The 19,112-nt window shown below is 46.6% G+C and overlaps 1 protein-coding gene across 1 annotated transcript in view; it reads left to right on the top strand.

Annotated features, from left to right (window-relative positions):
- The first annotated feature begins 3,736 nt into the window (after positions 1-3,736).
- The window catches only part of LOC140719432 (zinc-binding protein A33-like), a 36,193-nt gene continuing 20,817 nt past the window's right edge, over positions 3,737-19,112 (top strand). Inside the window, exons 1-5 of the mRNA XM_073034102.1 lie at positions 3,737-4,805; positions 4,892-4,987; positions 5,796-6,029; positions 7,521-7,543; positions 7,640-7,758. Coding sequence (XP_072890203.1) covers positions 4,395-4,805; positions 4,892-4,987; positions 5,796-6,029; positions 7,521-7,543; positions 7,640-7,758 — 883 coding nt within the window. The 5' untranslated portion in view covers positions 3,737-4,394. The remainder of the gene's footprint in view (positions 4,806-4,891; positions 4,988-5,795; positions 6,030-7,520; positions 7,544-7,639; positions 7,759-19,112) is intronic.

Raw genomic sequence — 19,112 nt, 5'->3', positions numbered from 1 at the left:
CTGCCACAGGAAACAGTTGAGGCCGGTTCATTGGCTATATTTAAGAGGAAGTTAGATATGGCCCTTGTGGCTAAAGGGATCGGGGGTATGGAGAGAAAGCAGGTACAGGGTTCTGAGTTGGATGATCAGCCATGATCATACTGAATGGCGGTGCAGGCTCGAAGGGCCGAATGGCCTACTCCTGCACCTATTTTCTATGTTTCTATGTTTCTAAGTCAGATTTACATGGATACCTGGGCATGCTGGGGTGGAGGGAAATTAAATTGTGGATGCCATTGCAAAGTCTTCCTTACAGAGCGGGCAAATAGGAATTAGAATACCCCTAGGCAGAGCAGAATTGAGAAGTAAGATTTAAAAAAAGGCATAGAGAAGAAATGGCAAGAGGATTGGAAAAATGAATTAAAGGAAAGGCATTTCTTTTCTAGTCACCCACTAGTTAAAAAGGTCTCACACTGTTACTCTTTAAATCGTAGAGATATGGTGAAATTAACAAGATGTAGGTTGGGGCATTGTGGGCTAAACTATTATTTAAAGATAATAGAAAGACATCCTACTGGATTATGTGACTGTGGTAGTCCAGAGACAGGTCAGCATGTTTTGCTGAGTTGTAATCGATATAAAATTGAGAGATGCATATTGTTAAAGAGGCTGTCTGACTTAAATGTATTTTGTTTTTCTGTTAAATCTTTGTTTGGCCACCAAGAGATTTTCTACATGCAACTAGTGTATACTCAAGAATTTGAGTTTCCTGAAACTCTGTAACTAATTATACATCCTGCAGAGGGCAGTAATACGCCTAGACGCGTCCAAACTGCCAGAAATGGAAGAAGAAGAAGAAGAAGAAGAAGAAGAAGAAGAAGAAGAAGAAGAAGAAGAAGAAGAAGAAGAAGAAGAAGGAGAAGAAGGGGATGGGGAATGGTGAAGGAGAGGGGGTTGGGGGCATTACTGGAAGTTCGAGAAATCGAAGTTGATGCCATTATGCTGGAGGCTACCCAGACAGAATATAAGGTGTTGTTCCTCCAACCTAATTGTGGACTCATCACGACAGTGGAGGAGGCCATGGTAATGACCCCACACCTCCTTCACCATCCCTTCCCCTTTTCCCAGTGGTGGGCAAGTTGTTGGAGAAGATTCTGAGAGGCAGGATTTATGAGGATTTGGAGAGACTAAATCCTCCAAATCTAATCAGGAATAGTCTGCCTGGTTTTATCAAGGGCAGGTCATGCCTTACGAACCTGATTGAACAAAACACATTGATGAAGGTGGAGCAGTGTATATGGATTTCAGTAAGGCGTTCGATAAGGTTCCCCATGCGAAGATCATTCAGAAAGTAAGGAGGCATGGGATCCAAGGGGATTTGTGGATCATGAATTGCCTTGACCACAGAAGGTAAAGAGTGATTTGGATAGTTCGTATTCTGCATGGAGGATGGAGACCTGTGGTGTTCTGCAGGCATCTGTTGTTGGACCCCTCTCATTGTGACTTTTATAAATGACCTGGATGAGGAAATAGAAGGGTGGTTTAGTAAGTTTGGTGATGACACAAAAGTTGGGGATGTTGTGAATAGTCTGGAAGGTTGTCAGAGGTTACAGCAGGACATTGATAGGATGCAGAACTGGGCTGAGAAGTAGCAGATGGAGTTCAACTCAGATAAGAGTGAAGTGGTTCATTTCTGTATGTCAAATTTGAAGACAGAATATAATATTAATGGTAAGACTCTTGGCAGTGTGGTGGATCTGAGAGATCTTGGAGTCTGAGTCAATAGGACACTCAAAGCTGCTGTGCAGGTTGACAATGTGGTTAAGAAGTTTCTTCAACTGTAGGATTGAGTTCAAGAGCTGTGAGGTAATGTTACAGCTGTATCAGAACTTGGTCAGACCCCACTTAGAATACTGTGGTCAGTTCTGGTCATCTCATTACAGGAAGGATGTGGATACTATAGAGAGGGTGCAGAGGAGATTTACAAGGATGTTGCCTGGATTGGAGAGTGTGCCTTATGAGAATAAGTTGAGTGAATTTGGTCTTTTCTCCTCAGAGCGACGGAGGATGAGAGGTGACCTGATAAAAGTGTATAAGATGATGAGGGCCATTGATCATGTGGATAGCCAGAGGCTTTCTCCCAGGGCTGGTGGCTAATATGAGGGGGCATAGTTTTAAGGTGCTTGGAAGTAGGTACAAGGGGATGTCAGGGGTAAGTTTTTCACCCAGAGAGTGGTGGGTGTGTGAAATGCATTGCCAGTGAAGGTGGTAGAGCCAGGTACAATAAAGGCTTTAAAAAATCTCTCAGATTGGTACACGGAGGTTAGAAATATAGAGCGTTATGCGGTAGGGAAATTCTAGGCAGCTTCTCGAATATGTTCCATGGCCGGCACTACGTTGTGGGCCGAAGGGCCTGTAATCTGATGTAGATTTTCTATGTTCTATACTGGATGAACTCAGCAGGTCAGACTGCATCTATGGAAATTACATTTCAGGCCAAAATCCTCCTTCAGAACTGGAAAAGAAGGGGGAAGTCCCCAGAATATAATAGGTGGGGTGGGGGGGGGGGGGAATGGAAAGGAAGATAGCTGGAAAGTGATAGATGAAGCCAGGTAGGTTGGAAAGAAAAGGGTTGGAGAAGGAATCTGATATGAAAGATGAGTGGACCACAGGAGAAAGGGAAGAAGGAGGGAACGCAGGGGGAGATGGTAGTCAGTTAGGCGAAGGTAAGAGGCCAGAGTGGGGAATAGATGAAGAGGGGAGGGGACAGAATTTTTTTCTGGAAGCAGAAATAATATTCATGCCATCAGGTTGCAGGCTACCCAGACATTATATACGGAGTTTTTCCTTCACACAAGAGAAGGCCATGGACTGACAGGTTGGAATGGGAATGAGAATTGGAATTAAAATGTTTGGCCACCAGGAAGTTCCATCTTTGGCAGATGGAACAGAGGAGTTTGATGAAACATAACCCCAATTTACAACAGGTCTCACCAATGTAGAGGAGGCTGCATTGGGAGCGGCAGACCAAATAAATGACCCCAGCAGATGAAGTGTTGCCTCACCTGGAAGGACATTTTGGGTCCTCAAATGGAGGTGAGGAAGGAGGTGAATAGGTACTTTGGCCGCTTGCAGGGGTCAGTGTCAGGAGTGAGATAAGTGGGGAGGGTGACTGGACAAGGGAGTCATGGAGGGAAAGATCCCTGCAGAGAGTAGAGAAGGGAGGAGGTAAAGATTTGTTTGGTGGTAGGATCTCTTTGGAAATGGAGCAGGTTTCGGAGGATGATGCTTTGGATGCAGATACTTATGTGGTGGTAGGTTAGGACAAGAGGAACTCTATCACTGTTAAGGCAGAGGGAAGATGAGTTGAGCACAGACGTTCAGGAAATGGAGGAGATGCAGGTAAGGGCAACGTCAATAGTGGAGGAAAGGAACCCCTGTTCTTTACAGAGGAGGACATACCTGATGTTCTGGAAGGGGAAATAGCATTTTGACAGGAGACAGGGTGGGAAGAGGCATAGCCAAGCTACCTGTGGGAATCAGTAGGTTTATAAAATATGTCGGATGACAGATTTTTTCCAGAGATGGAGGCAGAGAGAAGGGCAAAGGGGAGGGAAGTGTTTGAACTGGACCAAGTGAGTTCAAGTGGAGGGTGGAAGTTAGTGGCAAGGTTGATGAAATTGATAAACTCAGCATGGGTGCATGAAGCAGCACCAATACAGTCATTAATGTTTCTGAGGAAGAGTTGGGGAGCGTTACTGGGGAAGGCCTGGAACATGGACTGTTCTACGTCACCAACGAAGAGACAGACATTACTGGAGAAAGTGGGAGGAGCGGAAGGAAAATTGTTGAGTATGAGCACCAGTCCTTCCAGATGGAGGGGAACTGGTTTGTTCTTTTATTGAGAAAGAAACGGAGAGCTGTAAGGCCTTCTTGATGGGAGATAGAAGTTATAACTGGACATCCATGGTGAAGATGAGGTGGTCAGTGCCTGGGAATTGAAAACTGCTGAGGAGATTGAGGGCATGAGAAGTGTCGAGGATGTAGGGGGGAAGGGACTGACTCGAGTGGGATAGAGTGGAGTCGATGTATGAGGACACGAGTTCAGTGGGGCAGGAGCAGGGTCGGACAATAGGCCAGCAGTCTGTCTCGCTTTTCAGGAATTGTCCCTTTCAGTTCTGCCTTACACTGAACCATACTCCGCGCTCCGGGTTCATTTATATTCAGACCTCTCTAATGTGTTTCTGATCCCACCCTGACATGGAAATTGCCGCGATTCCTGCCCAGAGAACACTTGGAGCAACGTTGTTCATTCCCGAGACTGCAGCGCCCCTAGTGGACATTCCAGGTATTGCAGGGGTTCAGCAGTTCCCGAACGTGAAAGGATCCTGAAACAGGAAGTACCGGGAGTTAACATGGCTTCGAAAGGACAGGTCGAGAGTTGGACCGAGGAGGCAATTTGTGCCATCTGCCTGGATTTCTTCACCGATCCGGTGTCACTGGCGTGTGGACACAACTTCTGCCGCTCCTGTATCACACGGTTTTGGGAAAGTGAGGAGAGAAACTCCTGCCCGGAATGTAGAGAGGTGTTTGCAGACCGCACCCTCAGAGCTAGTCGGGCCTTAGCAAATCTGTCTGAGAAAGCTCGAAAATTAAACCTGAATCTAAAAGAGAAGGAATGTAAATTTCACTGCGAGGAACATGAGGAAGAACTGAAGCTGTTTTGTGAGACGGACAGGAAACTGATCTGTCTGATCTGTCGAGATGCACTGGAACACAAGTTTCACAGCTTCATGCCGGCTAACGAAGCCGTTAAAATTTACAAGGTAAAAATAACCCACTTTCAATCGTCTTTTTGTCTAATCCAAAAGTGTCATCTTTTTGTCTAATCCATTCACTCTTTGATTCCCAGGATCGGGTTAAATCTTCCCTGGACTCTCTCACAAAAAAGAAATCGGACTTTCAGGAAATGGAGCTGCAACAGAAAGAGAAGATTTCTGGAGTTCGGGTGAGGCTCCTGAGCAGAATTTCGAATATCGCTGAGTAGTTTTGTTCCCCTTAATGCAGAATAGCAGAGTGACGCAGCTCCAGTAACCTGGGATCGATCCTGACTCCTGGAGCTGTCTGCGTGGAGTTTGCATGTTCTCTCCGTAACCAGTACCTTCTTTTAGCCAACATTCCATGGTTGAACTGTAAATTGGCAACTGTAATTAACCCCGTGAAGGGGTATTGTATGTGAATCAGGTGGGAGTTAATGGGTCAGTGAGGAAGACTGGGTTTGAGGGAAATGTGATCGAATATCTGGGAACCACTCACTTGCTGCCTGTTATGCCACTGGAGTTTGGGACAGCAATGAAGGTCCTCCATCTCCGGCAGTGTTCATGTCTTCATTCAACATGTCAGTAGCTACTTCTCCGTTTTCACTACTGTCAGTCATGCAGGTCCTGAGTGGAGACTCAGGAATAACATGGCACTCAGATGTAGAAAGACTCTTCATTGTTTCCGTAACAGTTTTGTTTTACCAGTCAGTAATGTTAGCCCTGAGCTGAACCCATGAACCTGGAGGACCAGTAGATCACTCTTACTCTGGCCTCTACCCTTTGACCTGTTTGGCATGGGTGACCCCACCAAGAGTCAAAGCATAAAGCCCACATTCCAGCCAACAGAGTTCTTTGGGTCATTGAGGCACACAAGCCCCAAACCCAACGGCAAGGTTGTGGTCCTCTTGGATGATAATGGGCTGGACGGACCCTTCCATATCATAAGGAAATATATCAGGGCCAAATAATAAACTAGCCTCTCCTTTCATTCGACAGGAACAGTCACAAAGCGTTCAGTCCCACATCACATCCCAGTTTGATGAACTGCGCCGGATTATCACTGAGAAAGAGCAGCAAGCACTCCAAGATCTCAGAGAAGAAGAGGAGATGATAATAAATCTAATGGAGAAAAATCTTCGAGAGATTCAAGAGAATTTAAATTCTATTCAGGAGGAAATCTCTAAGTTACAGACACGGATGGATCAGAAAGACAATGTGATATTCCTCATGGTGAGAGATTTCAGTTTGGTTCTGTAAAAGTGCACAGTCACAAAATGATGTATTTTAACTCAGTGTGGGATTTACAAATTCTGTAGATGTAAACAGATTTTCACCAAACAGATGTTTTGACTGTTCCGGACTGTTGTCGTTCCCCAACCCAGTTCCCACAACATCTGTACATCACAGGACAGTCTGCAACCTTTTCGGGAATGAGTTACTCTGATCAGAGCACTGAGCTGGTGATCGTTTCTGTGATTCCCACGTATAATATCCCCTGAGACTCAGAGTAACACCCAGTTACAGTCACAGGCTGTGAGTGTGTCTGGTGTGGTGGGTGTGAGGGTCTGTCTGTCGATCAGTGGGAACTGAGGTTGAATTGCAGAATGTGACCCACACATCAGATTTACCATCAATATCTGGTTTGTATCAGGTTCATTATTTTGGTGAATTTTGTACCATCTGTTTTGTTTTTCAGATTCTTTCTCAGATTATATTCCATTTTCCATCATAGACAGGTCTTTCAGCCCTTCCTCTCCTATCAATTTCCCTGCTTCACAAGCAACCTCCCACACATTCGCCACACAGAGCCACAGTGTCTGGAACTCCATGGTCCCTCATGTGTTCATGCAGCTTCCCCATTACATTCAATCTCTGCTGTTCCACTTCAGCCACTCCTGTGGCAGTGAGTTCCACGTTCTCTTCACTACATTTCTGGTGGCATTTATTAATGACCAACTGATGTTTTATCTTTGACTTTGGGTCTCTGCCCAAGGAGAAATATTTTCTCCACTCCCACCCCATCAAATCCATTCAGAATCTTAAATTCCTCCATCTGATCCTCCCCAGATAAAAATGCACAACCTGTCCAGTCTCTCCTGTAAGTTCCATCCTCTCAGTTATGGGATAATTTTCATAAACATTCCTTTAACTTTCTCCCGTGGTTCTGTGTCCCTCTCTCATGCCTTATGAAAACAGGTTGAGTGAACTCAGCCTTTTCTCCTTGGAGCGATGGAGGATGAGAGGTGACCTGATAGAGGTGTATAGGATGATGAGAGGCATTGATCGTGTGGATGGTCAGAGGCTTTTTCCCAGGGCTGAAATGGCTGCCACGAGAGGGCACAAGTTTAAGGTGCTTGGGAGTAGGTACAGAAGAGATGTCAGGGGTAGGTTTTTTTTACGCAGAGGGTGGTGAGTGCGTGGAATGGGCTGCCGGCAATGATGGTGGAGGCGGATACGATAGGGTCTTTTAAGAGACTTTTGGATAGGTACATGGAGCATAGAAAAATAGAGGGATATGGGTAACCCTAGTAATTTCTAAGGTCAGGCCAAAGGGCCTGTATTGTGCTGTAGGCATTCTATGTTTCTGTGTTTCTTTCTCTATGTGTGTCAGTGGGAGTAAGTGGGAATTTTCAGCAGTTTTTAATAACTTGTCTCAGATTCCTGCTGTTCGGATGTAAATGGTCAGTCTCAGTCAATTGAGATCTTTTTTTTTTATTTCAGGAGGAAGCTCATCAGAAGAGGAGGTAGGACATGGTCTTTACTGAAACTCTGTGTGGATTTGTAAAATAGTTCAAGTATCGCTGATGCTCAGTTTATAACCAGCTGTGTAATATTTACAGTGTTAGTGATTATACTGAGACATTGTGTGCGACAGATGGTACCCTACTGGCTGAAAAATTCGATCATCCCTATTTGCTCGACATAGCATCGGAAGAAGTGCTTGACAGCATTAAGCGAGGTAAAACATACAGATTCATTTGTCCTTATTCATGAGACACAATTAAGTTATAATTCGACGCAGAATTTGGCTGTAATAATAGGGCTGAAGGGGAACTAGAGACAATAAGACATAGGAGCAGAATTATCTATTTGGCCCATCTTTGAACCTCCATTGAACCCGCTCCAATGCCATCACATCTTTTCTCAGATCAGGAGCCCAAAACTGTTCACAACACTCAAGGTGAAGCCTCATCAGTACCTTATAAAGCCTCAGCAACACATCCCTGCTCTTGTATTCTAGATCTCGTGAATCGAATGCTAACATTTCATTTGCCTTCCTCACCACCGACTCTACCTGCAAGTTAACCTTTAGGTTATTCTGCACAAGGACTCCCAAGTCTCATTGTATCTCAGATTTTTGGATTTTCTCCCCACTTAGAATACAGTCTGCAGATTTAATTCTACTACCAAAGTGCATGACCATGCTTTTTCCAATATTGTATCTCATTTGCTCCTTCCTTGCCCATTCTCCTAATCTGTCTAAGTCCTTCTGTGGCCTACCTATTTCCTCAATACTAACTTCCCTCCCACCAATCTTCATATCACCTGCAAACTTGGCAACAAAACCATCTATTCCATCATCTAAATCATTGATATACAGCATGAAAAGAATTGGTCCCAACACTGACCCCTGCAGAACACCACTAGTCACTGGCAGCCAACTAGAAAATTATCCTTTTATTCCCAGTCGCTGCTTCCTACCAATCAGCCAACTCTCTAAACATGTCAGTAACTTTCCTGTAATACCCTGGGCTCTTAACTTGGTAGCAGCCTCGTGTGGCATGTTGTCAAAGGCCTTCTGAAAGTCCATTTATACAACATCCTCTTCATCTATCTTATGTGTAATCTCATGAAAGAATTCCAACAGGTTCGCCATGAAAGATTTTCCCTGAAGGAAATCATGCTGACTTTGTGCTATCTTGTCTTGTGTCACCAAGTATTCCATAACCTCAACCTTAACAATTGACTCTAACACCTTCCCAACCACTGAGGTCAGGCTAACTGGTCATAATTTCCTTTCTGCTGCCTACCTCTTTTAAAGAATGGAGTGACATTTGCAATTTTCGAGTTGTCTGAAAGATAATTTCTAATGCCTCCACAATATGTAACGCTATCTCTTTCAGACCCTGAGTGCAGTTCATCTGGTCTGGGTGACTTATGTGCGCGTGCGCTGGCCATGCATGCAGCCTGTTACAGCCACTCCGACTAGTTTTCTAACTTTTCTAACTTTAACGTTATTTGTTGTATCTTTTTCTCTCACGGTAACACGTCGAAGCAGCACCCTCTCTAACATGCTGGTGGAGAGAGTTTTATTCTGGTTTTTAGTACTGGAAATATTTACTTTCGGACATTTCTCTTTTGCGGAGCAGTGGCATGGTCATTCTGTATATTCCAGGGACCAGCTGATGGCGCTGAAACCGGCCGGTTTAGCGAAGAGAGCGGCGGAAACCCCTGCTGAAATCTGGAGGAAAACACACAGAGGATGCAGAGGGGGATCAAAGAGGCGAGGGAGGAGGACCGGGTCGAGGCAACAGAGACTTATGGAGAAGAGGAGTTATAAGCCGTGTCTCCCCTCTCTCATTATGGGCAATGTGAGATCGCTGGGTAATAAAATGGACGAGTTGGCAGCACTAGCCAGGAGTCAGAGGACTTTTCGGGAGAGCAGTGTTATGTGTTTTACTGAAACGTGGCTGCACGAGGACATACCCGATCAAAGCATTTCCATAGAGGGCTTCCAGACCGTTCGGGCCGATCGGAATTGCACTGAGAGCGGTAAGCGTAAAGGAGTGGGGCTTGCTGTTCTGGTTAACAACAGATGGTGGTATCCTGGTCATATTACGATCAAGGTACGTGTTTGTAGCCCGGATATTGAACTTCTTGCTGTTGGACTCCGGCCATATTATTTGCCAAGGGAAATCTCACATGCAATTGTGGTTGTTGTGTACATCTCTCCCTCTGCCAACCAGATGTTGGCATGTAACATTATTCACACCGTCATAGCCGGACTACAAACCAGCACCCGAGTGCCCTCATTACCATCTCGGGTGACTTCAACCATGTTACCATGGCTAAAACACTGCCCAACTTCACGCAGTATGTGAGCTGTACAACCAGAGGGGAGAGGACCCTGGACTTGATGTATGCTAACGTTAAGGATACTTACAGCTCCTCTCCCCTCCCCCCACTGGGAAGGTCAGATCACAACCTGGTGCATCTCAAACCCTGCTACGTGCCTCTGGTGAAGAGCAAACCTGCAACCTCGAGGTCAGTGAGGAAATGGTCGGGGGAGGCTTATGAGGCACTCCAGGGTTGTTTTGAGGCGACAGACTGGCAGGCCCTCTGTGAGCCACATGGAGAGGACATTGATGGGCTCACAGAGTGCATCAGTGGTTCCATCAACTTCTGTGTGGACTGCAATGTTCCAGCAAGAACTGTCCTTTGTTATTCAAATAACAAGCCATGGGTAACAAAGGACATTAAGGACATCCTGAACGCTAAAAAGAGGGCGTTTAGAGATGGAAATAGGGAGGAGCCGAGGACAATACAGAGGGACCTGAAAGCCAAGTTCAGGGAGGCTAAAGACAGGTATAGGAGGAAGCTTGAGTGGAAACTCCAGCAGAACAACATGAGAGAGGTCTGGAGTGGGATGAGGACCATCACTGGGTTCCGGCAAACCAGCAACAGAGGAGCTGAAGGCAGTGTGGACAGGACCAACAAACTTAATCTGTTCTTCAACAGATTTGACACTGTGACCCCTGCCCATCCCCCACATGATTCATCTGTTGTCGGCCCCCAACCAACACATACTCCTCTCTCCCCTCCTACCACTCCTCACAGCTCCCCACCCTGCTCTCGTGACTACACCCCTCCCACATCTGAAACCACCCTGGTGGGCTTCACAGCCGAACAGGTGAGAAGACAGCTGAAACGTCTCCATCCAAGCAAGGCTGCAGGCCCGGATGGTGTCAGCCCCAGGGTGCTCGAAGCCTGTGCCCCCCAGCTATGTGGAGTACTTCACCATGTCTTCAACCTGAGCCTGAGTCTCCAGAGGGTTCCTGTGCTGTGGAAGATGTCCTGCCTCGTCCCTGTACAGAAGACGCCGCGCCCCAGTGGCTCCAATGACTACAGACCGGTGGCATTGACCTCCCACATCATGAAGACCTTGGAGAGACTTGTTCTAGAGCAGCTCCGGCCTATGGTTAGGCCACACTTAGACCCCCTCCAGTTCGCCTACCAGCCCTGTCTAGGAGTTGAGGATGCCATCGTCTACCTGCTGAACCGTGTCTACGCCCACCTGGACAAGCCGGCGAGCACTGTGAGGGTCATGTTTTTTGACTTCTCCAGTGCGTTCAACACCATCCGCCCTGCTCTGCTGGGTGAGAAGCTGACAGTGATGCAGGTGGATGCTTCCCTAGTGTCATGGATTATTGATTACCTGACTGGCAGACCACAGTACGTGCGCTTGCAACACCGTGTGTCAGACAGAGTGGTCAGCAGCACTGGGGCTCCACAGGGAACTGTCCTGTCTCCCTTTCTCTTCACCATCTACACCTCGGACCTCAACTACAACACAGAGTCTTGCCCTCTTCAGAAGTTTTCTGATGACTCTGCCATAGTTGGATGCATCAGCAAGGGAGATGAGGCTGAGTACAGGGCGACGGTGGGAAACTTTGTCACATGGTGTGAGCAGAATCATCTGCAGCTTAATGTGAAAAAGACTAAGGAGCTGGTGGTGGACCTGAGGAGGACTAAGGCACCGGTGACCCCTGTTTCCATCAAAGGGTCAGTGTGGACATGGTGGAGGATTACAAATACCTGGGGATACGAGTGGACAACAAACTGGACTTGTCAAAGAATACTGAGGCTATCTACAAGAAGGGTCAGAGCCGTCTCTACTTCCTGAGGAGACTGAGGTCTTTTAACCTGCTGGAGGATGCTGAGGATGTTCTACGAGTCTGAGGTGGCCAGTGCTATCATGTTTGCTGTTGTGTGCTGGGGCAGCAGGCCGAGGGTAGCAGACACCAACAGAATCAACAACCTCATTCGTAAGGCCACTGATGTTGTGGGGGTGGAACTGGACTCTCTGACGGTGGTGTCTGAAAAGAGGATGCTGTCCAAGTTGCATGCCATCTTGGACAATGACTCCCATCCACTCCATAATGTACTGGTTAGGCACAGGAGTACATTCAGCCAGAGACTCATTCCACCGAGATGTAACACTGAGCATCATAGGAAGTCATTCCTACCTGTGGTCATCAAACTTTACAACTCCTCCCTCAGAGTGTCAGACACCCTGAGCCAATAGGCTGGTCCTGGACTTATTTCCACTTGGCATGATTAACTTGTTATTATTTAATTATTTATGGTTTTATATTGCTATATTTCCTCACTATTCTTGGTGGTGCGGCTGTAACGAAACCTAATTTCCCTCAAGATCAATAAAGTCTGTCTGTCTGTCTGTCTATTATGTACCCTTAGGTCTTCCAGCTTTTTGAGCTGCTTCTCTCTTGTAAAATTATGTGCACTCACTGAGTTCATCTGCCACCTCCCTAGCCTCCGTTATAATTCTTCTAGTTTCATTTTCTAGTAATCCTACATCCACACTAATCTCTCTTTTACTTTTACATACTTGAAAAAGCTTTTACTATCTGCTTTGATATTGTTTGCTACCTTGCTTTCATATTTCATCTTTTTCCTCCTAATGATTCTTTTAGTTGTGTTCCGTAGTTTTTAAAAGCTTTTCAATCCTTTCTTCCCACTAATTTTTGCTCTGTTTTATACCCTTTCCTTTGCTTTTACATTAGCTTTTGACTTCACTTGTACTATTTTTCCATTTTCTTTGTTTTTGGAATACATCCATCCTGCACCTTCTCATTTTCCCCAGAAACTCACTCCATTGCTGCTCTGCTGTCATCCCTGCCAGCATCTCCTTCCAAATTATTCTGGCCAACTCCTTTCACATATCACTGTAAATTCCCTTATTCCACTGTATTACTGCTATGTCAGACTTTACTTTCTCCCTATCAAATTTCAAGTTGAAGTCAATCATTTTGTGATCACTGCCTCCAAAGGGTTCTTTTACCTTAAACACCCTAATCGCCCTAAACACCCCCAGTTCATTCCATAACACCCAATCCAATATTGCTGATCCCCTAGTAGGCTCAATGACAAACTGCTCTAAAAAGCCATCTCACAGGCATTCAGCAAACTCACTCACTTGAGATCCATTTCCAACCTGATTTTCCCAATTGTCCTGCATGTTGAAATCTCCCATGACTGTCAGAACATTACCCTTTTGACACTCCTTTTCCATATCCTGTTGTAATCTATGGTTCACATCCCAGCTACTATTGGGAGGCCTGTATATACCCTTGCAGTTTCTTGACTCAACCCACAAGGATTCAACACCTTCCAATCCTATGTTACATCTTTCTACTGATTTAGAAACATAGAAAACCTACAGCACAATACAGGCCCTTCGGCCCACAAAGCTGTTGTGAACATGTCCTTGCCTTAGAAATTATGTCATTCTTTACCAGCAGAGCCACGCCACCACCTCTGCCTACTTTCCTATCCCTCCGATACAATGTGTAACCCTGGACGTGCATCTCCCAACTGTAACCATCCTTCAGCCACGATTCAGTGATGGCTGAACTTCATACCCAACTATCTGTAATAGTGCAAGATCATACATCTCATTTCTTATCCTCTGTGCATTGAGATATAACACTTTGAGTACTGTATTTGCTACCCTTTTTGATTCTGTGTTCCTAAAGTACTGATACTCACCCTGTTGGCTGAGACTATGTCCCATCACCTGCCTACCCTTCCTGACAGTCTGACTGTAGGCTATCTTTGGTTTTTTACCGTACTTCCTATCCTGTCCCTTCACTCTGGCTCACACCTCCTGCCAAATTAGTTTCAACGCTCCCCAACAGCTCTAACAAACCTGCCCGTGAGAATATTGGTCCCACTTGGTCCCAGGTGCAACCTGTCCCTTTTGAACATGTCATACCTCCCCCAGAAGAGATCCCAATGATCCAAGAACCTGAAGCCCTGCCCCCTGAACCAGCTTCTCAGCCACACATTAATTTGCCAAATCACAAGCAAGAGGAATTCTGCAGATGCTGGAAATCCGAGCAACACAAACAAAATGCTGGAGGAACTCAGCAGGCCAGGCAAAATCTATGGAAAAAAGTACAGTTGACGTTTTGGTCTGAAATCCTTTGGCAGGACTGGAGTGAAAAAGCTGAGGAGTAAATTTGAAAGGTGGGGGGAGGTGAGAGAGAAATGCCAGGAGATAGGTGATGGAGGGATGAAGCAAAGTGCTCGGAAGTTGATTGGTGAAAGACAGAAAGTCATGGAAGAAAGAAGAAGAAAGTGGTGGGGGAGGAGAACCGGAGGGAGGCGATGGGCGGACAAGGAGATAACATGAGAGAGGGAAAGGGGATGGGAAATGGTGAAGGGGGGGTAGGTGGAAGCATTACTGGAAGTTTGAGAAATCAATGTTCATGCCATCAGGTTGGAGGCTACCCAAACAGAATATAAGGTGTTGTTCCTTCAACCTAACTGTGGCCTTATCATGACGGTGGTGGAGGCCGTGGATGGACATTTGGGAATGGGAAGTGGAATTTAAATGGGTGGCCACTGCTTTTTCCAGCAGAGGGAGCATAGATGCTTGACGAAGCAGTCTATGTCGGGTCTCACCGATATACAAGAGGCCACACCGGGAGCACCGAACACAGCATATGACCCTAACAGACTCACAGGTGAATTGTCTCCTGACCTGGAAGGACTGTTTGGGGCTCTGAATGTAAGTGAGGGAGGAGATGTAGGGGTGGGTGAATCACCTTTCTGTTTGCAAGGTTAAGTGCCAGGAGAGAGGTCAGTGGGGAGGGACAGATGGACAAGGGAGTCGCATAGGGAGTGATCCCTGCGGAAAGTTGGGGTGGGTAGGGAAATATGTGTTTGATGGTGGGATCCCGTTGGACATGGTGGAAGTTTCAGAGGAGTATGTGCTGGATGCAGATGCTGGTGGGGTGTAAGTGAGGATAAAAGGAACCCTATCCCTGGTGGTGTGGCAGGAGGATGGGGTAAGTGCAGACGTGTGTGAAATGGAAGAGATGCGGTTGATGGTGGAGGAAGGGAACCGATGTCTATTGTAAACCAACAGACTCTCACAGCCCACATCACACATTTCCTGTTTCTACATCTTACCCAAAATCCACAAACCTGCTTGTCCAGGTAGACCCATTGTTTCAGCTTGTTCCTGCCCCACTGAACTCATATCTGCAGTTCTAGACAATTTTTTATCTCCCATGGTTCAGTCCCTTCCCACCTACATCCATGACACCTCACACGCTCTTGATTTTTCAGGTTCCCTGGCCCCCATCATCTAATTTTTACTCTGGATGTCCAGTCCCTATACACCTCCATCCCCCACCAGGAAGGCCTCAAAGCTCTCCGTCTTTTTCTGGATACCTGTCCCAACCATGGATGGACATATCCATTCCCCTCCACCACCACTCTCCTCCACCTAGCAGAACATCTTCACTCTAAATAACTTCTCATTCAAGTCCTCCCACTTCCTTCAAACAAAAGGGGTAGCCATGGGCACTCACATGGGTCCCAGCCATGCCTGCCTGTTTGCTGGGAACCTGGAACAGTTTATTACACTACACCAACAGCTGTATTGGTGCTGCTTCCTGCACCTGTGCTGAACTTGTCGCTTTCATCCACTTTGCCTCCAATTTCCACCCTGCCCTCAAATTCACCTGGTCCATTTCCGAAACCTCCTTTCCCTTTCTCGATCTCACTGTCTCTATCTCCGGAGACAGCTTATCCACCGATGTTTGTTATAAATCAACAGACTCTCACAACTAGCTGGACTATACCTCGACCCACCCTCCTACTTTAAAAACGCCATCTCCTTCTCTCAATTCCTCCGTGTCCACTGCACCTGTTCTCAGGATAAGGCTTTTCATTCCAGAACGAAGGAGAGGTCCTCCTTTTCCAAAGAAAGGGGCTTCCCTTCCTCCACTATCAACACTGCTCTCAACTGCATCTCTTCCATTTCACGCATGTCTGCTCTTACCCCATCCTCCGGCCACGCTACCAGTGATAGGGTTCCTCTTGTCCTACCACCCCACCAGCCTCCGCGTCCAGCATGTAATTCTCCTAAACTTCCACCATGTCCATCTGGATCCCACCTCCAAACACATCTGTCCCTCTCCCCCCCCAGTTTCTGCTTTCCAGAGGGATCGCTCCCTGCATGATTCCCTTGTCCATTTGTCCCTCCTGGCTCTTATCCTTGCAAGCAGAACAAGTGCTACACCTGCCCCTACACCTCCTCCCTCACTACCGTTCAGGGCCCCAAACAGGTGAGGTGACACTCCAGGTGACTGGAGACCACTTCGCCGAGCATCTATGCTCCGTCTGCCAGAACAAGCGTGATCTCCCAGAGCCACCCATTTTAATTCGGAGCAAGAAGGCTGCGAGTGAATGCTGATTTTTCAGAGCGAAGGGAGTTTTTTTACTACTTGGAGTAAATGAGAGGTGAGACTGCGCAGGCGCGTGATGTCATCCAGTAGTGCATGAAAGTGTTAAAAAAGAGACCGCCATATCCAGCGGGCAGCAGAGTGATAGGGTTTCGGCTCAACGGGCAGCAGAGTGATAGGGTTTCGGCTCAACGGGCCTAGGCAGTAACGGGACGAGGCGAGGTAGGTTTACCTGTGTTATTTGTGGTAAGGAGGAAGTATGTGTGCTCAGTGTCAGATGTGGGAGGTCCTGGTATCTCCCAGCCTCCCGGATGGACATATCTGCACCAGGTTTGTCGAGCTGCAGCTCCCGAGAGACCGAGTTATGGGACTGGAGATGCAGCTCGATGACCTTCACCTGGTCAGGGAGAGTGAGGAGGTGATAGAGAGGAGCTATAGGCAGGTGGTCACACCGGGTCCACAGGAGGCAGACAAGTGGGTCACAGTCAGGAGAGGGAAGGGGAAGTGTCAGGTACTAGAGAGTACCCCTGTGGCTGTACCCTTTGACAATAAGTACTCCTGTTTGAGTACTGTTGGTGGGGACAGCCTACCTGGGGGAAGCGACAGTAGCCGTGCCTCTGGCACAGAGTCTGGCCCTGTGGCTCAGAAGGGTAGGGAAAGGAAGAGGATGGCAGCAGTGATAGGGAACTCTATAGTCAGGGGTTCAGACAGACGATTCTAGGGATGCAGGAAAGAAACTGGGATGGTAGTTTGCCTCCCAGGTGCCAGGGTCTGGGATGTTTCAGATTGCGTCCAAGGTATCCTGCAGTGGGAGAGAGAACAGCCAGAGGTCGTGGTACATATTGGTACTAATGACATAGGTAGGAAAAGGGAAGAGGTCCTGAAAACAGACTACAGGGAGTTAGGAAGGAAGTTGAGAAACAGGACCACAAAGGTAGTAATCTCGGGATTACTGCCTATGCCACGCGACAGTGAGAATATGAATAGAATGAGGTGGAAGATAAATGTGTGACTGAGGGATTGGAGCAGGGAGCAGGGATTCTGATTTCTGGATCATTGGGACCTCTTTTGGGGCAGGTGTGACCTGTACAAAAAGGACGGGTTGCAGTTGAATCCCAGGTGGACCAACATCCTGGCAAGGAGGTTTGCTAAGGCTCCTGGGGAGAGTTTAAACTAGAATTGTTGGGCGGTGGGAACCAAACTGAAGAGACTGGGGAAGAGGAGGTTAGCTCAGAAATAGAGAAACCTTGTAGACAGTGCGAGAGGGAGGATAGGCAGGTGATAGAGAAGGGATATGCTCAGACCGAAGGTTTGAGATGTGTCTATTTTAACGCAAGGAGTGTTATGAACAAAGCAAATGAACTTAGAGTGTGGATCAGCACTTGGAGATATTATGTGGTGGCCATTACAGAGACTCGGATGGCTCCAGGACAGGAATGGTTACTTAAAGTGCCGGGTTTTAGATGTTTCAGAAAGGACAGGGAGGGAGGCAAAAGAGGTGGGGGAGTGGCACTGTTGATCAGAGATAGTATCACGGCTGCAGAAACAGTGGACGCCATGAAAGGATTGTCTACAGAGTCTCTGTGGGTGGAGGTTAGGAACAGGAAGGGGTCAATAACTTTACTGGGTGTTTTTTATAGGCCGCCCAATAGTAACATCGAGGAGCAGAAAGGGAAACAGATCCTGGAAGGGTATACTAATAACAGTTGTTGTGATGGGAGATTTTAATTTCCCAAATATCAATTGGCATCTCCCTAGAGCAAGGGGTTTAGATGGGGTGGAGTTTGTTAGGTGTGTTCAGGAAGGTTTTTTGACATAATATGTAGATAAGCCAACAAGAGGAGAGGCTGTACTTGATTTGGTATTGGGAAATGAACCTGGTCTGTTGTCAGATCTCTCAGTAGGAGAGCATTTTGGAGATAGTGATCATAGTTCTATCTCCTTTACAATAACATGGGAGAGAGATAGGAACAGACGAGTTAGAAAAGTGTTTAATTGGAGTAAGGGGAATTATGAGGCTATCAGGCAGGACATTGGAGGCCTAAATTGAAAACAGATGTTCTCAGGGAAAAGTATGGAAGAAATGTGGCAAATATTCAGGGGATATTTGTGTGGAGTTCTGTATAGCTACGTTCCAATGAGACAGAGAAGTTATGGTAGGGTACAGGAACGGTGGTTTACAAACAAAGGCTGTAATAAATCTAGTCAAGTAGAAAAGAAAAGCTTACGAAAGGTTCAGAGAGCTAGGTAATGTTAGAGAGCTAGAAGATTATAAGGCTAACAGGAAGGAGATTAAGAAGGAAATTAGGAGAGCCAGAAGGGGCCATGAGAAGGCCTTGGTGGGCAGGATTAAGGAAAACCACAAGGTATTCTACAAGTATGTGAAGAGCAGGAGCAATAAGATGTGAAAGAATAGGACCTATCAAGTGTGACAGTGGGAAAGTGTGTATGGAACCGGAGGAAATAGCAGAGGTACTTAATAAATACTTTACTTCAATATTCACTATGGAAAAGGACCTTGGTGATTGTAGTGATGACTTGCAGCAGACTGAAAAGCTTGAGCATGTAGATATTAAGAAAGAGGATGTGCTGGAGTTTTTGGAAAGCATCAATTTGGATAAGTCGCCGGGAAAGGAAGATGTGTACCCCAGGCTACTGTGGGAGGTGAGGGAGGAGATTGCTGAGCCTCTGGCGATGATCTTTGCATCATCAATGGGGACATGAGAGGTTCCGGAGGATTGGAGGGTTGCAGATGTTGTTCCTTTATTCAGGAAAGGGAGTATAGATAGCCCAGGAAATTATAGACCAGTGAGTC

The sequence above is a fragment of the Hemitrygon akajei genome, chromosome 2, assembly GCF_048418815.1.
Source record: "Hemitrygon akajei chromosome 2, sHemAka1.3, whole genome shotgun sequence".
Lineage (NCBI taxonomy): Eukaryota > Metazoa > Chordata > Chondrichthyes > Myliobatiformes > Dasyatidae > Hemitrygon > Hemitrygon akajei.
This window is presented reverse-complemented; position numbering and strand designations above follow the sequence as displayed.